Consider the following 19,634-nt stretch of genomic DNA (forward strand, 5'->3'; position numbering starts at 1 on the left):
TTGGGAGTTTGTGAATTTGGCTGTAATATTCCTTTAAGTTTTTCTTTTGGGATCTCTTTCAGGAGGTGATCAGTGAATTCCCTCAATTTCTATTTTACCCTCTGCTTCTAGGATCTCAGGGCAACTTTGTTGGGTTAGTTCTTAAAAAACAAAGTCTTTTCCAGACCCTTTCAGGTAGCCCAATAAATTTTAAATTATTTCTCCTGGATCTGTTTTTCAAGGTTGGTTGTTTTTCCAGAAGGATATTTCACATTTTCTCCTAATTTCTGGATTTTTAGAAAGAGTTCTATTTCTTTTTGATTTCTCGCAGTCATCAGCTTCCTTTAGTTAGTTCCATTCTGCATTTGAAGGAGTTATTTTCTTCAGAGAGTTTTTTTATCTCCTTTTCCAGCTGGCCAATTCTGCTTTTTAAGGTATCCTCATTTGCTTTTTGTTTTGCTTTTTTCCCCCATTTGGCCTAAATTGGTTTTTATTTTACTTTAATTTTTAGGTTTTTGCAAGGCAAATGGGGTTAAGCGGCTTGCCCAAGGCCACACAGCTAGGTAATTATTAAGTGTCTGAGGCCAGATTTGAAGTCAGGTACTTCTGACTCCAGGGTCAGTGTGCTATCTACTGTGCCACCTAGCTGCCCCCTAAACTGGTTTTTAACATATTTTCTTCAGTATTTCTTTGACCAAACTGCTGATTTGGTTTTCATGATTTATCTGCATTGCTCTCATTTCTCCTCCCAATTTTTCCTCTGCCTTCCTTAATTGCTTTCCAAAGTCTTTTTTAGCTCAATCATAGCTTGAACTCACTTTCTATTTCTCTTAGAGGCTTTGGATACAGAAGCTTCAAGTTTGTTATCTTCTGAATCTTCCATGGGAGCAAAGTAATTTTCTATGGTCAGATTCTTCTTTTTTCTTTTGTTTGCTCATTTCCTCAGCCCAAGACTAATTTACTGCACTTCCAAAGCTTTGGGTTTGGGGGGGGGGGAACCCATTGGGACTTTTATTCCTCCAAGTTCTTATGCTCTCTTGCCTGTGTTTTTTGGGGTTTTTTTAGGGTTTTTTTTACAAGTCAATGGAGTTAAGTGGCTTGTACAGGACCACACAGAGCTAGGTAATTAAGTGTCTGAGGCTGGATTTGAACTCAACTCAGGTACTCCTGATTCCAGGGTCAGTGTGCTATTCACTGTGCCACCTAGCTGCCGCCTTGCCTGTGCTTTGATAAGTAACTTAGTATGGAAGTCCAAACTGCAACCTATATCTGAGTGTGGGCAAACAGCTGAGTCCTGCCCCAGGGAGAACAGAGAGATTTCTGCAATCTCCCGCTAACCCCCTTACCATCTGTGGGCTGCAGGTTCTCACAGCAGGGCTGTTCTGAGGCTAGTGCTCCCACACTTTGGTACAGCAGAGTTCTCTCACTGCCCCTTCAAGCTGTTCCTGGTGATCCCTGGGCTGCAACGCACTGCAGCCACAGCTTTTTTCCAACCCCTGATCCTTTCCTCGGAACTACTAAGTTGTCTTGGACTGGGAAATTGTATCATAAAGTCTTTCTGTGAGTTCTTCCCCCCTCTAAATTTTGACTAGAGTCATAATTTGCCAGCTTCTGGAGTTTTGGGGGGAATGAGTTTCTGGGAAATCCTGCCTTCATGCTGCCATCTTGGCTCCCTATTGATACTAGATTTCTCATCAAATCATCAGTTTCAAATAACTCCATTCTACATTTGAAGGAATTATTCTTTCTTTTTTTCTTTTACTTAAAGATTTTATTTGAGTTTTACAATTTTTCCCCTAATCTTACTTCCCTCCCCCAACCCCCCCCCCAAAAGACAATTTTCCAGTCTTTACATTGTTTCCATGGCATACATACATTGATCCAAATTGAATGTGACAAGAGAGAAATCATATCCTTAAGGAAAAAACATAAAGTATAAGAGATAGCAAGATCAGACAATAAGATATCAGTTTTGTTTTTTTTCTAAATTAAAGCTAATAGTCCTTGGTCTTTGTTCAAACTCCACAGTTCTTTCTCTGGATACAGATGGTATTCTCCATTGCAGACAACCCAAATTGTCCCTGATTGTTGCACTGATAGAATGAGCAAGTTCATCAAGGTTGATCATCAACCCCATGTTACTCTTAGGGTATACAGTGTTTTTCTGGTTCTGCTCATCTCACTCAGCATCAGTTCATGCAAATCCCTCCAGGCTTCCCTGAATTCCCATGCCTCCTGGTTTCTAATAGAACAATAGTGTTCCATGACATACATATACCACAGTTTGCTAAGCCATTCCCCAAATGAAGGACATTTGCTTAATTTCCAATTCTTTGCCACAACAAACAGAGCTGCTATGAGTATTTTTGTACAAGTGATGTTTTTACCCTTTTTCATAATCTTTTCAGGGTAAAGACACAGTAGTGGTATTACTGAAAAAGGTATACACATTTTTGTTGCCCTTTGGGCATAGTTCCAAATTTCTCTCCAGAAAGGTTGGATGAGTTCACAGCTCCACCAACAGTGTAATAGTGTCTCAGATTTCCCACAACCCTTCCAACAATGATCATTATCCTTTCTGGTCATACAGGCCAGTCTGAGATGTGACGTGATACCTCACAGAAGCTTTAATTTGCATTTCTCTAATAAGTAATGATTTAGAGCAATTTTTCATATAACTATGGAAGGAATTATATTCTTCAGAGAGTTTTTGTATCTTCTTTTCCATCTGACCAATTCTGCTTTTTTAAGGCATTCTCCTCATTGGTCTGCTTTTTCCATTTGACCTAAACTGGTTTTAATATGTTATTTTTTTTTTGGTCTTTTTTTTTTTACCAACCAGTTGACTTGGTTTTCATGATTTTCCTGCATTGCTCTTATTTCTCTTTCCAATTTTTCCTCTGCCTCCCTTACTTAATTTTCAAAATCTTTTTTTTTTGAGCTTTTCTATAGCCTGAGACCAATTCATATTTTTCTTGGAGGGTTTGGATATAGAAGTTTTGACTTTTTTATGTTCTGAATTTGTATTTTGATTCTCCATTGGAGCAAAGTATTGTCCATTGTCAGAATTTTTTCTTTAATTTTTGCTCACTTCCCCAGCCTATGACTTGACTTTAACTCTTTGTTAAGGTGAGATTCTGCTTCCAAGGTGAAGGGTGCACTTTCCCAAGATTTTGAGGGTTTTTTCAGCTTTTTTTCAGGGACAACCCCCAGGACTTCAATCCCTTTAGTCATATGAGAGACTATGACTACTCTTCTGGCCTATGCTCTGGTCTGTGGATGACCACAAGCACACCCTTTGTCCTGCAACCACGAGGAGAGTCCCCAATCCATTATGGCAGTAAAATTCCTTTTCCTGAGAATGGGGCCCAGACAGAGATCCAGATCTGAGTATGGGCAAAGTAACAGAGTACTACCTCAGAGATATCAAAGAGACCTCTGCAGTCTCCCCCAACCCCCTTACCATCCATGGACTGAGTGCTCTGGAAGCAACACCTTGCCAGGTGGCTCTACAAAATTGCTCCTGATTCCTGGGAAAGGTCTACACTGAGGTCTGTGCTGGACAAGGATCCATGCTCACTTTGTGTGTCAGAGTTTTCCCACTGACCTTCCAAGATGTCTTTGACAATCTCTGGGCTGAAAGGTCTGGAAACTGCCTCTGCTGCCACAGACCCAGGAGCCCCTCAGGCTGTTCCTGGATGGTTGGAGCTGGTTTGTTCTTTCTAATCCTAGTGAAACAGATCTTTCTAGTGGATCTTCCAAGAACTCCTGGGCTGGAAAATTGTTTCACTCAGTCATTCTATGGGCTCCACCACTGTAGAATTTGGTTAGAGTCATTATTTAGAGATTTTTGGAGTAGTCTGGGGAAGAACTACTGGGATTTCCTGCCTTCACCTCATCATCTTGGCTTTGCCCAGTCACTGAAATTTCAAAGCATTTCCTATGGACCACTACTAAAGTCTCATTTTGATACTTCAACATGTCATAAAGGTGATCCTGTGTTCTCACAAGTTATACTAACCTCACACAAGCTCTGACAAGGCTCCATACTAACCTCAAAAGTCTTCAAGAACAACTGAATCAGTTCACAACTCTATCAAGAGTACATTAGTTTCCCTATTTTTCTACATCCTCTCCAGCAACTGTCATTTTCCTTTTCTGTCATATTAGTCAATCTAATGAGTGTAATGTGGTACTCCAGAGTTGTTTCAGTGATTTAAAGCATTTTTTCATGTGATAATTGATAGCTTTGATTTTGTCTTCAAAAAACTGCCTGCTCATATCCTTTGTGAGCATTTATCAGTTAGGGAATGACTTATTTTTGTAAATCTAGTTGAATTCCCCAAATATTTGAGAAATGAGACTTTTATATAAGAAAAACATTCTATAAAATCTTTTCTTCTTGTTTCCTGCTTTTCTTCCAATTTTGGCTGCAATTGGCTTTGTTTGTAATTTAATGTAATCAGAATTTTACCCACCCCATGATCCCCTCTATCTCTTGTTGGAACATAAACTCTTCCCTTATCCATAGATATGACAAGTAATTTTTTGATTCTCCATTAATTTGCTTATATCATCCTTTATGCCTAAATCATATATCCCTTTTGAACTTATCTTGGTATATGGTGTGAGATGTTGGTCCTTATATAGTTTTTAACCAAATCTGCTTTCCAGTTTTTCCAGCAGTTTTTGTTAAACACTGAGTTTTTACCTCAATAGCCTAGATTTTTTAATTTTAATTTATCAAACACTAGGTTAATGTGGCCATTTACTTAAGTATATCATGTGCCTAATCTATTTAACTGATCAACCAATCTTTTCTTACACAGTACCATATTGGTTGTTTGCTTTTGTTTTTGCAAGGCAGTGGGGTTAAGTGACTTGCCTGAGGTCACATTTGAATTCAGGTCCTCCTGTCTACAGGGCTGGTGCTCTATCCACTGTGCCACCTAGCTGCATCTTGCCATACTGTTGATTAACACTTTGATTAGTTGATGATTAATACTTTATAGACCAGTTTGAGATCTGGTATAAGCACTTAATTTACAAAATTAATTTAGTTATTTCCATTCATGACAGAAGATTATTTTCTTGATACTGTGTAGATTTTGAAGTGCAGAATAAGACTCTCCTTACCCAGAGATATGAGGTTTCTATAATTCTCCAACATTACATCTCTATACAGGTTCCTCTGAGCAGGGTTCAGTTGTTGCCACTCATCTTGGGTAAAATTCACAGCCACATCCTTAAATGTCACTGATTCCTGAAACAAACACATTTTTGTTCACCCATGGATCCTCCCCCTCTGGAAAGGGAGTTGATTAAATATTCTATAGAGACAGATGAAGTAGACAGGAAGTAGGTCTGATGACAGCAAGGACTCAAAGTACTATTCTTTTTAATAAGGCATGAGACAGAAGCATGTGGCCTAAGACAGAAAGCATACTGTCTACAAGTACTGTGCCTATCATAAGGTGGGCAACACTGAGAAAAGGCACTAGATGAGGGAGAATTCTTATAATTCATTATCCACCAAGATGAGGAAGTTTCTTAGGGATAAAGAATTGGGAACACTGGTTCCTGACAGAGATACTTCATAATGAGAGAAGGAAAAAGTATTCATATTCTGGATGACATTACTGCATTTCAGAAGAGGAAAGATCAATTCACCTGGAGCGTGGCTGTCAGCAACACAGGAGCCATTTCTTCTTCTATATTTCCCTCTAGGAAAAAGTCAAGGACCAGAGATGCAGAGCTGTTGAAAGAGAATAAGGACATGAGGGAGCCTGGTCTTTTTTTTTGCAGTTCCCAGAATCTCTCCCTAACAGCTTGGTATGATTTTTCCCACATTCTTCAGAATATATAAAGAGAGGGATCAGAAGAAGCCCAAGCATAGCAGCCCTGCTCCACCTCCAGATAAGGGAGAAGAATCAAGGATCAAGGGAACTGAGATGTTGGTTCCTACACTTGTAGCCCATTAGTAAGAACAGTTTTGTTTCCAAGTCAGAAATGTGGCTTGACTTAACACGATTCAATGAAAATAACTGAGTTCAAATGCTACCTCTGTCACTTAATATCTGAATGACTTTTGGCAAATCATTACCCTCTCTGGATCTCAGTTTCTCCATCTGTAAAATGGAGCTAGTCGAACTTGATGGCCTTTAAGGTCCTTTCAAGCTCTATTCCTATAAACTATATACCTTCATTGAAAGAAAATAATTCTCATGCCTTGTTTCAAATATTTTATGAAAATTAAGTCTCTGATTTTCAAAATGGCCTCATGGATACATGACACAGGATCAGAGAAGTTGAGTAGCTGTGCCTATGAATATCTATGTGACTTTAGCTTCTCATCTGCTCTCTGGCTATGATGCATGAATAAAAGTAATGGGAATGAAAACAGAAACAACTCACTAAAATAAGTGTCATGATATTTAGTGACAACTCATATCACTGAACGAATGAATTTAAGAAGAATTTAGGAAGGATCTCAGAGGCCATCTCATGTACTTTGTATCTGAACAAAAATCTCCTCAGAGCCTACCGATCAAGCACCATACAATCTATGAAGACTTCTACTAAAGGAGAGCCTGAGTTCCCTCTCTCCTGAGTCACCCCATTTGACTTTTGGACAGCTTAGATTATTGGAATTTCCCCCCCATATCATACCTAAATCTGCCTTCTCAAAGCTCCTCCCCGATGCTCTTTAGCCAAGGGCCAAGCAGAATAAGTCTCATCCCCTTTCACATAAATTATCCATATCCCTCCTAGATCTTTTCTCCTCTCAGCTAAACATTTCTAATTCCTTTCATTGATCCTTGTATGGAATATTTCCTAGTTCTTTGTGAAATTATAACAAGCAGATGTCTAAAGAGTAGAAGATCCCCCTCCATCATGCATTCTAGCTTCCATCAGTACACATTTTAGTTTTTCTATTGCTGTAAAGCTTTTTCTTTTATCATAAACTTAGATACAAAGACTCTAATATACAAAAAAGAAATTATATGAAATCATGAACCTCTATTACAGTTTCCTTTAAAAACCACATGTTATTATTGTGCTTTAAGAAATAATAAATATGAAAAATACAAAGAAACAGGAAAAAAGTATAAACCAACACAAAGTGAGGTAAGGAGAACCAGGAAAATAATATGCCTAATGAGTATAAGAATACAAATGGAAAGAACAGCAAAACAAGTGAAAAAAATGCTGTGAAATTTTAACAAAGTTTGGCTCCAAAAGAGTTAAGAGAATGCATTTTCCTTTTTTTTTTTTGTAGAGGCATATGACTATGGATCACTGCATATATCAGACTGAGTTGACATGCTAATTGGCTTTTATTTAATTTTTTTTAAAGAATGAATCTTTCTATGGGAGGAGGATTATATATATATACATACATACATATTTATATATATATATGAAAATTAAGGTGATATAGAAAGAAAAATACAGTAATTTTTAAAATCTTTGGAGTCTATATTATATTTAACAAGATAGTAACAAAAATGTCATTTGAACTCCTTTCTTTTCAGTGCATTTTTTAAATTTAATTGATAATCTTTTTTTTTTGCAGTTCTTACTTCCTCACAAAGATCACACACTTCCCCCCTCCATTTCCCAATCTGACTTTCCTAAAATGTGTTAACTCAGAAAACTGAGAGCAGTTCTCCAGAATGGTGAGTGTCCTTGTCCTACACAGTAGCCTTTCTAGACACAGTCTTTAATAGCTTTTTTGCTGACTCAAAGAGACTGAATAAATTAAAACCTTCAAATTAATTAAAACCTTCATACAAATTTTTGTAAAAAAATTTTGTCTAGCCATGACTTCCCCCTTCTCGTGCTTGTACCATTGAATTTTTGAACCCATATTTAACTTTACTTTTATCTGCCACAGCTGTGTGCTGTAGTAGAGCACTAGCCCTGGAGTCAAGAAGACTTGAGTTCAAATCCAGCCTCAGACACTTAATAATTACCTAGCTGGGTGACCTTGGGCAAGTCACTTAACCTCATTTCCTTGCCAAAAAAAAGGAAAGAAATTTAATCAAGTATGATTTGTTCTATAAAAAGTAATACTGAAATTTAGATAAATAGCTTCCCTTTCTAAATACTGATGTTACCAGCTCTTTAATAATCTGCCCTATATAACCATGCCAAGAATTGAAGTCAAGCTCACTAATGGAGTTTGTAGAGTTTACCTTCTTCCCTCATTTGAAAATTTAAATGTTTGCTCTTTTCTAGTCCTTTAGCAATCTTGCTATTCTCAAAGATCTTTCAGAGATCATAGTTAGCTCTTCAGGAATCACATCTGCCAGCTCTCTTTTATCTAGGATATAATTCTTTTGGGTCTGATGACTTGAATTCTTTTTTCTTTTAATTTTATTTATTTTGAGTTTTACAATTTTTCCCCTAATCTTACTTCCCTTCCCCCACCCTCCACAGGAGACAATTTGTCAGTCTTTACATTGTTTCCATGTTATATACATTGATCAAATTGAGTGTGATGAGAAATCATATCTTAAGGAAGAAACAAAGTATAAGAGTTAACAAGATCAGACAATAAGATATCAGGTTTTTTTTCTAAATTAAAGTTAATAGTCCTTGGATTTTGTTCAAACTCCATGTTCTTCATCTGGATACAGATGGTATTCTCCATTGCAGACAGCCCCAAATTGTCCCTGATTGTTGCACTGATGGAATGAGCGAGTCCATCAAGGTTGATCATCACCCCCATGTTGTTGTTAGGGTGTACAGTGTTTTTCTGGTTCTGCTCATCTCACTCAGCATCAGTTCATGCAAATCCCTCCAGGCTTCCCTGAATTCCCCCCCTCCTGGTTTCTAATAGAACAATAGTGTTCCATGACATACATACGCCAGTTTGTTAAGCCATTCTTCAACTGAAGGACACTCACTTAATTTCCAATTCTTTGCCACCACAAACAGGGCTGCTATGAATATTTTCCTTAGTTTTGGGAGTGCCCACTAGAATTACTATTACTGTGTTCTTTTCTCGTTAAGTTCCATCTTGCTACACATCTTTTTAAAATAGGAACTTGTTTTAGAGTGCCATAGGCAACCATATCAGTCTTTTTAGGCATCTTGCCTTTTTCTTCCTCAAAAAATAATTTTCTCTTAAGTGTTTTTAGAGTTACTTTTTTTTAATTACACAGTTTTTGATTTTTTTTCCTTTTTTAGACCTTATGAATTTGACAAATGTCAACAAATATGAACATTTCCCTATAGAAAAAGAAAACTGCACATAAAACTACAAATCTTTGCTACAAAAAGCTTGAGTTTTGTATATATTTTTTAAAATAAGTTTTTGTTAGTATCTTTTTTATTTCACTGTAGTTTCTCTCTGTATTCTTTCCCCACCTCCTCCAAAACATTCATCTCATACAATAAGTTACCAAGACAAAAGAAAAGGAAAAAAACTAACATAACTGATCAATGAAAAAATAGTTGAAACTATATAAAATGTTCAATGCTTTTGGACCTCCTACCTCTCCAAATTGGGAAGCCATAATTGTTCTTTAGAATTCTGTATTATTCACTTTTGATTCTTTGTGTGGTTGTTCTTTCCATTTACATTGTTGCAATCATTTTGTGTGTGTGTGTGTGTGTGTGTGTGTGTGTGTGTGTGTGTGTGTGTGTATTTTCTGGCTCTGCTAGCCCCAATACAGCCCCTGCTTCTTTCTTTATCCTTATGAATTTCATTCTATTCTCTTTTGTAACTTAGAAAAGAATGACAATGCTTTAAATATACTTAGGAAAATAGAAATTAAGTGTCTTCATAGTGTCTCTCTCATACTGAGTTCCTCATTCAGCATGAAAGCAGACACTTGTTTTTTGTTTTAAATTTTCTTTGTAGCTTAAGTGTCTAATTCATAGCAGGGGTTTAATAAATGTGTATTGACTTGACTCATACCCTTATTCTCAGTGGATGTCTTCGTGTAATACATTTAAGGGAAAATATTTCAGACCATAATTGTGGGTTTATTATATGCTGCATTTTAATTTATCTACATCTACATCTCTGCTTTTAGCCTTTCCAAAAAGAATGAGATTAACAGAATTTAAAGTTGGAAGGGATCTCAGCTGGTCATTTAGCCCAACCCATACTAAAAGAAAACCCATTACATACTAAAGTGGTCATCCAAATCCTACTTAAAGTCTTCTGATGAGTGAGATTCCACCTCTGCTCATTCCCACTCTGGGAATGCTTTACATGTTAGTAAGTTTTTTCTGGCATCAAACCTAAATTCCCTCTTTCTATATTCAATCCATTGCTAATGGTTCTGTGCTACGAAACCAAATTGAACCAGTCTAATCCAACATACATATAATGATCTTTTACATATATGACCATAGTAATCATAGTTCTGCACCCCTACTCTACCCTCTAACCTAAAGATTAAGTATCCCTTGGTCCTTCAATTTATCTTCATATGGCATCTTCACTGTCTTAGCTGCCTTTTTCTTTCTTGGAAGGGTGATCTTCTTCATCCTCTAATGCTATTCCCTCTAGCCCTCCATCCTAACTTCTTAACACCTTTGGGACTCAATCCCACAATTATCCCCTTCTCCTAAATCTTCAATCTCTTTCTCTCCATGGTTCTTTCCTTAGTGCTCTCCTCTGAGAGTTTATCTTAAATAAACTCTTTTTTAGCCCTACTTTCCCTTTAGGTGGTTTTTTCTTTCATTGTAAAACCCTTTTATTTATACTTTTGGATCACACTATACCATAATAAATATTTAATAGGCACTCCTTGAAAAGAATAAAATAACTTCAATTTACACCAGTTAATATGATTACATATTACATTACATATAATATACACAATCACTATGGCATATATTTAAAAAGGCATACTATGGGGGCAGATGGGTGGTGTAGAGCACCCTGAGTTCAAATCTGACCTCAGACACTTAATGGTTACCTAGCTGTGTGACCTTGGGCAAGCCACTTAACCCTATTGCCTTGCAAAAAACAACAAAAAAAGGGAGGACATACTATGATAAACATTAATAAAGTAAATATTTTTTTTACTAAAAAAAACAAATTAAGCTTGTCTAGAGTCAGTTCAAGGAAAGATAGTTCTAAGAGATGGAAATAGAATGGAATGAATATGGCCCCTCTTAATGTGCCACTAGGAGTTGGTCACTTTTCTGCTTTTCCATTCCCTATAAGGTCTTATTTTAGTTGCTTATTCTTAAGCTTCCCAAGTAAAATTCAACCCCTTGAGGGCAAGGGCTGGTGTCTGGGTATGGGTTGACCTTATATTTTCAGTGCCTGGAATGTATTAAGTATATACCAAATGATTGCTGAATAAACTGAAAATTAAGGGAAAGAAGTCAATTTGCAAGATCTCAGAAAACAGAGAGATAAAGCAAAAACAGTCGGACGTCAAGTCTGATCTAACTCCGGAAGCTGTCCTCTTTCTGCCATATCCCATCGCCGGTGGTCTATACATGCAAGGTCCGCCTGTAGGCTCAAGCTAAGCAGTGTGATTTGTTGAATTCAAAAAGATTATGTTGGGCTGAGGATGGGAGAGGCAGGGAGACAAGCTGGGCAGATGCGATGATCGGGGCTGGACCAGGGGGCAGCAGGGGGAATGAAGAGAAAATTGGCAAACTTCAGAGTTCCTTCTAAAGGATAAAATAACGAGACTTGGTAACAACCGGACAGAGAGGATGGAACAAGGGGGGAGTGAAAGTCTGGGGACATGAGGTCTCAGGCTCCTCTTCAGAATCTAATCCCATCATTTAGGTGTCAACATGTGCTTATTTTATTCTAAACACTGGGAAAACTCAGAAAAGCCAAAAATGACCCAGCCCGTGCCCTCCCAGTGCACGCATTGTGCCTGTGTGCTAGGCAGTTGCTCTGCACCCTCTTCCTTCTGGGGTAGCTTCTCATGGACACGGTGTTTACTCGGTCCAAGGGTCTCACCCCCTAGAATGGGGCCGGGGCTGGGGTCTGCCCGGCTGTGTGCTGAGACACAGTAGGCACTTAATGGTGGCTCATTCCCTGCCTCCACTCAGCTGGGCGGCGCCACACACACCCCACCACACCCACACCCCACCACACACACACACCCACACCCCACACACCCACACCCCCACACACCCCACACACACTCCAACACACACACCCCAACACACACACCACACACACACACCCCAACACACACACCCCACACACACACCCCACACACACACCCCAACACACACACACCACACACACACACCCCAACACACACACCACACACACACACCCCAACCCACACACCCCACACACACACCCCACACACACACCCCAACACACACACACCACACACACACACCCCAACACACACACCCCACACACACACCCCAACACACACACCCCACACACACACCCCACACACACACCCCAACACACACACCCCACACACACACCCCACACACACACCCCAACACACACACCCCACACACACACCCCAACACACACACCCCACACACACACCCCACACACACACCCCACACACACCCCACACACACACCCCACACACACACCCCACACACACACCCCACACACACCCCACACACACACCCCACACACACACCCCACACACACCCCCCAACACACACCCCCCAACACACACCCCCACACACACACCCCACACACACACCCCACACACACACCCCAACACACACACCCCACACACACCCCACACACACACCCCACACACACACCCCACACACACACCCCAACACACACACCCCAACACACACCCCACACACACACCCCACACACACCCCCCACACACACACCCCAACACACACCCCCCACACACACCCCACACACACACCCCAACACACACACCCCAACACACACACCCCAACACACACACCCCAACACACACACCCCACACACACACCCCACACACACACCCCAACACACACACCCCACACACACACCACACACACACACCCCAACACACACACCCCAACACACACACCCCACACACACACCCCAACACACACACCCCACACACACACCCCACACACACACCCCAACACACACACCCCACACACACCCCCCCCCCCACACACCCCAACACACACACCACACACACACACCCCAACCCACACACCCCACACACACACCCCAACACACACACCCCACACACACACCCCACACACACACCCCAACACACACACCCCACACACACACCCCAACACACACACCCCCCCACACACACCCCAACACACACACCCCACACACACACCCCACACACACACCCCAACACACACCCCACACACACACCCCAACACACACCCCACACACACACCCCACACACACACCCCAACACACACACCCCACACACACACCCCACACACACACCCCAACACACACACCCCCCACACACACCCACACACACACCCCACACACACACCCCACACACACACCCCAACACACACCCCACACACACACCCCAACACAGACACCCCACACACACACCCCAACACACACACCACACACACACACCCCAACCCACACACCCCACACACACACCCCAACACACACACCCCACACACACACCCCACACACACACCCCAACACACACACCCCACACACACACCCCACACACACACCCCAACACACACACCCCCCACACACACCCCAACACACACACCCAACACACACACCCCACACACACACACCCCACACACACACCCCAACACACACCCCACACACACACCCCAACACAGACACCCCACACACACACCCCAACACACACCCCACACACACACCCCACACACACACCCCAACACACACACCCCCCACACACACCCCAACACACACACCCCACACACACACCCCACACACACACCCCAACACACACCCCACACACACACCCCAACACAGACACCCCACACACACACCCCAACACACACCCCAACACACACACCCCACACACACACACCCCACACATACACCCCCCACACACACCCCCCTTCCCCAGCCCGCCCCTCCCCCGCCCCGGGGGTCACTTGCGCCCCTCCCCCGCTAGGCCGTGGGCTTGTCTTCCCGGGCGCCGGCACCCAGCGGGCGCTTAATAAATGCGCGATGCCCGGCCCGGACACCGGGCGGCGGGAATGCCCGACCCCGGGGACGGGGAGGTGCCTCTTCGGCCCCCCTGCCTCAGTTTCCCCCTCACGACAACCCCTCCCGACAGGCCCCCCGAGCCCAGCCGCGCGCGCCGCAGCCCGGCGCCGGACTTACCTCCAGACCCAGGGGCACCCGGATCCCCAGGAGCGGAGCCCAAGGCGCCGCTGCACCTGCGCACACGCAGCGCCTTCCCGGGCCTCTTCCGCTTCCTCCGTGCGGACTACATTTCCCAAAGGCCTCGGGGGCGCTCCGTTCCCAGGCAGACTTGGAAAGGGGTTCTGGGAAATGGGATCCGGACTTGCCTCTACGGATTCTGGGAAATGTGGTTCCACCTGGACCCCTGCTTGTCAGGGATGATGTACCTAGAAAACAGGACCAAAGTGTACATTTGTTTTCATTTACTCTATTAACGGATGGAAGGGAGGCCTTTGGGGTGGGGATAGGGATAGAGCAGTGACTGGTGGTAGTGATGGCGATGCACGAAAGAAAACAAAGACAAAGAATTCAGCAACTATATATCTAGTGAATTTATTAAATAAAATGGACATTTTCTTTTTTAAATTAAAGATTTTATTTATTTTGAGTTTTACAATTTCCCCCATCCTACTCCCCCCCACACAAAAAGCAATTTGTCAGTCTTTACATTGTTTTCATGTTGTACGTTGATCTAAATTGAGTATGATGGAGCAATCATATCCTTAAGGAAGAAACATAAAGTATAAGAGATAACAAGATGAGACAATAAGATATCAGGGTTTTTTCCTAAATTAAAGGGAATAGTCCTTGAACTTTGTTCAAACTCCATGGTTCTTTATCTGGATACAGATGGTTAAAATGAACATTTTCATATACATAATAGATGGATAATTGAATATGAATCATACACACACACAGAAGCAAAATGAAATGAAGAAAAACAAAACTCTTGTGTCAAATACAATTAGAGAAGTAATTGACTGAAAATCTAAATTTCCTTCTGCATCCTAAGTTTACCTCATTTCTCTCAGGAAGTGCACGCATCTACTTTATTTTTCTTCCTTAAGGATATGATTTCTCTCTCATCACATTCAACTTAAATCAATGTATAACATGGAACCAATGTAAACACTAACAGAATGCCTTCTGTGGGGGGGTGATGTGGGGGGGAGGGAAGCAAGAATGGGGGAAAAATTGTAAAACTCAAAATAAATAAAATCTTAAAAAGTGAGGAAAAGAAAAAGATCTGCATAGCCATCTTTTTTTTTTTTAGGTTTTTGCAAGGCAAATGGCATTAAGTGGCTTGCCCAAGGCTATACAGCTAGGTAATTATTAAGTGTCTGAGACCAGATTTGAACCAGGTACTTCTGACTCCAGGGTCAGTGCTTTATCCACTGCCACCTAACCACCCTGTGCATAGCCATCTTAAAAAAAAAGTGCATGTATCACATCTTTCATCATCAGTCCTTCAGGATCATGGTTTCTTATTGCATCAACTAGATTCTCAAGTGTTTCATAGTTGCCCTTTACAATATTATAATTATATAAATTGTTCTCTGGGTTCTGCTCACTTCATTCTGCATAAGTTTATGCAAGTCATCCTGGGTTTTTCTAAAACCACCTCTGTTATCATTTCTTACTATACAATAATATTCCATTACTTTTGACAATTCTAGATTGTTGGGCATCCTCTTACTCTCAGTCTCTCTCTCTCTCTCTCTCTCTCTCTCTCTCTCTCTCTCTCTCTCTCTCATTAGACTTATAGTTCATTTCTCCCTTTTCAAAAAAGATCCTAAAGGACTATAAAACTGGGCATATCCTTTGATTCAGCAGTACCATTACTAGATCTGCAGTGAGATCATGAAAAAGGGGAAAAGATCCATATGTAGAAAACTATTTATTGCAGCTTTTTTGTGGTGACAAAGAGTTGGAAATTGAGGAATACCCATGAATTGGGGAATGACTGAACAAATTATAGTGTAGGAACTTAGTGGAATACTGTTGTTTTATAAGAAATGATGAGCAGGCAGATTTCAGAAAAGCCTGTGGAAAGACTTATATGAATTGATGCTGAGTGAAGTGAATAGAATTGGGAGAACATTATATATAGTGGTAACAACAAGATGTGCAATGATCAACTATGATAGATTTAGCTCTTCTCGGCAATACAACATTCAAAGACAATTCTAAAAGACTTGTAATTAAAAATGCCATTCACATCCAGAGAAGAGTCTGAATGCAAATCAAAGCATACTATCTTTTACCCTTTTTGTTTTTCATTTTTTTCTCATGGTTTTTTCTTTTGTTCTGATTCTTCTTTCATAATATGACTAATATGGAAATATGTTTAACATTATTTTGCTCATCATTCTTATAGAACAGTCTATATCAGTTTGTTGTCTTGGGGCTGAAAGATGGATGAGAGGAATGGAGAAAATTTTATAAAAATTAATGTTGATAAATATCTCTTCATTTAATTGGAAAAAACAACAATAGTTTTAAAAAAATAAAATATTTTAAAAGAACCTAGTTTAATTTATGAGTTCAGTGGATTGCTTTTTACTTTTCTGCTTTTCAGAATTTTCATTATGTGATTTTTCTTATTTGTTCATTTCTAGTTTTGCCCAACTTATTTGTCTGTTTTTTCCTATTTTTTTGTTGATGAAAATGTTTATAGATAGATATTTTACCTTAAGAATGTTTTGGGTTCCTTTCTCAAATTTTAAATGTATATTTATAGTCATTTTCATTGATGAAATTATTTTTGTTTCTAAAATTTGTTCTTTGGCCCACAATTATTCAGTACTGTTATTTAGTTCCAATTAATTTTATTATTTTCTTTAAAGTCTCTTGATTGAATATGATTTTATTATGCTTTGCTACATTTTTTGTGGAAATTTTTTATCCTAATACATTATCAATTTAAAGGAACCATGCACAGCTGTGAAATATGTATATGCCTTTTCATCCCAAATCAATAATTAACAGAGAGCTAACATATGTAACCTTTAAAAAATTATATTCAGGATCTTAATTTCTTTCTTGTTTTCATTTTTGTTTGATTTGTCTAAGACTTTTAAATATACATTGAGTTCCCCAACTATTATAGTTTTACGCTCTTCTTCCTGTAAACATCATTTAACTTTTTCTTTAGGTATGTAGATGGCTGTGCCATTCAATACCTGTATATTAATTAATTTTCCCTGTGCCTTTATGTATGACAATTTCTTTTTATCACTTTTAATCTAGTTTGCTTTTACTGTTTCCTTTTCTCAGATTATGATTATCAGTTCTGCTTTTTTCTAGTTCAGCTGTAGCACAATTAATTTTGTTCTAACCTCTAATTTTAAGGCTTTGTGTATCTTTATGTTTTCAAATGTTTAAACATGTTGAATTCTGCTTTCTAATCCTTTCTGCTATCCTCTTCCATTTTATTGGTCCAGCCATTCATATTCTTTGTACAATTCCCTCACTCCTATCCACTTATGTTTTTTTCTTTCCTTCCCTCCCCAAAACCCTCTTAATGAAAGATACTACCAAATATGTGAATTTGAAAAGAGTAATGAAAGAAGAGGGTGTTCAATACAAGTGTAATATTTGATACAATCTCCTTCTGCTTTCCTATCTTTTCTTCCCTTTCCCAAGACCCCCAAATCAGGCCCTTTCCTCCCCTCTACTTCCTTATTTTTCTTTCCCTTTTCTTTTCTTCCCCCTTCATTCTTCTCTTCCTTTTTGTATCTCCTCCATTCCCTCCATTCTCTTTTCCTTATCCAACACATTTTCTGAGGTTAGAGTTTCTTTTACTTAATTCTATTTTCTCCTTGAATTTACCCATTGCTGACTCAAGGATTGATTCCTATTATTCTTTTTTTTTAACTTTTTCGGCTGTTTTATTAAATAACCATTTTATAAAGAAAGACTAGTACAGTGACTTCTTGGGGAGGCAGGGGAAGGGGAATATGGAATTAGTGGCTATATCACATCAGTTCCTCTTAGTCTCATCTTGATTGCAAAGCAGTACACTAAACACAACACAAATTTGAATAGGGTTTGGTTTAAGTATAACACCCTAGCTCCTGTCCACCCTTTTCACACCACGACTTTAAATAATATGTCCATGGGCTAGAGTCCCCATCCAAGTAGGTAAAATAAGGTTTCTACTTCTAACATCATAAGTGCCCCCTCTCCTATCCTCACTAACTAATCTATTTAGAATAAACCTGTTTTTGAGAGAGGTCAAAAAATAATCATGATCAATAAGATGGGTAAGGAGGAAGTGATACAGACAGAAGAAAAATATGTGGATTCAACTCTATAAAAAATGCTTTTGGAGAGGGAGATTTCCAAGGGCCTCATGGAACTTCAAGTTCTACAACACATCAGAGGGATAAGCTAAGGAAGGATTTCCAGGAACACATTTCAAAAATTCTGAGCATAATAATGATAATACTGCTGTCTCCTGCCCTGGAGAAATCCCTGGGTACTAAGACTGGAATCTCATAGTAGAACCATATTGACTATGGCTATCCCCAAATTCAGTCAGAGAGTGCTCTCTAGGGTGTTGTAGTTATCCTTAAAACTCTTCAGCTCTAGAAAGTGCTTAGCTCTTTTATTCTTCTGGCTGGAGGGCAGATAAGTGACTTGGATAGTTGTTGGGGAGGAAACTTCAGGAGACTGTGTTAGATCCTTAGCTGCTGACTGGTGCTGTCGCTAGGAACTTCCACCTCAAGCTTTGACAGCAGCAGCCAGTTCACTCAGTGCTTCCTGATAGTGTAGATATTCAGTCTGGCCAAAGACACCAGTTCCATATCGAGCTGTTTCATAGGCATCTAGCATAAGTACCCCTTGAAGGGGGTACTTATGTTTCGAAGCTCCAGCAGATAGGAGCAGAAATTCTTGCCCATCAGAGAATGAGGATGCCGGCTTTCTGAATGGAATGGTATCTCAGAGACACAAATGGCATCCAATGCTTTCATTCTGTACAAGTAGTTGTAGCAATGTTGATTTCCTGGTGTCTCTAGCTGCAAAAGTCTGGCATCATTCTCTTCAAGAAGCTGGGGTTCATACTTTACATCCTGGACCTTGGATAGTCGGATGTCAATCTCTTCCTTCAGATCCTTGGGAGCATTGTATCCCTCAGGGACATGAGGACCTCTTTGAGACTTCATAGCAAAGTGCATGATCTGCCTCTTCACAAAAATGAACAGCAGCACAAATACCAAGCTCCCATAGGCCATCACCAGCACCACATTCACCCCAGACAGCCAGTTACTGCTGGACGCCATGGTCTCCCTCCAGCTTCGTTAGCTCGGGCTCCTTAGCAGCAATGGCCCTAAGGGTTCCGGGACAGGACCTGGCCATTTCCTTATGGGGGAAGCCAAAGCCGGGTCCTGTCGGAAAAACTGATTTCTAGTATTCTTAACAAATGTTTATTGACCAACTACACTAATGAGTCTCCTACTCTTATATTTGCCAATTTTTCTCCCAAATAGCTTCTAAAAGAATTTTCCTAAGGAGAATGGCT

General features: G+C 40.3%; 1 protein-coding gene and 1 pseudogene across 1 annotated transcript in view; both read right to left on the minus strand.

Moving 5' to 3' along the window:
- LOC141517864 (uncharacterized) overlaps nucleotides 1-14,320 on the minus strand; it is a 76,293-nt gene extending 61,973 nt beyond the window's left edge. Inside the window, exons 1-3 of the mRNA XM_074229325.1 lie at nucleotides 14,249-14,320; nucleotides 5,650-5,734; nucleotides 5,116-5,242 (exon numbers count right to left, since the gene is read on the minus strand). Of these exons, the coding sequence (XP_074085426.1) occupies nucleotides 5,116-5,242; nucleotides 5,650-5,682 (160 nt within the window). The 5' untranslated portion in view covers nucleotides 5,683-5,734; nucleotides 14,249-14,320. The remainder of the gene's footprint in view (nucleotides 1-5,115; nucleotides 5,243-5,649; nucleotides 5,735-14,248) is intronic.
- A 4,245-nt stretch (nucleotides 14,321-18,565) lies between these two features.
- On the minus strand, nucleotides 18,566-19,413 carry LOC141504316 (protein C1orf43 homolog pseudogene; annotated as a pseudogene).
- Nucleotides 19,414-19,634: the final 221 nt, after the last annotated feature.

Source organism: Macrotis lagotis, chromosome 1 (assembly GCF_037893015.1).
Source record: "Macrotis lagotis isolate mMagLag1 chromosome 1, bilby.v1.9.chrom.fasta, whole genome shotgun sequence".
NCBI classification, from domain to species: Eukaryota; Metazoa; Chordata; class Mammalia; order Peramelemorphia; family Peramelidae; genus Macrotis; species Macrotis lagotis.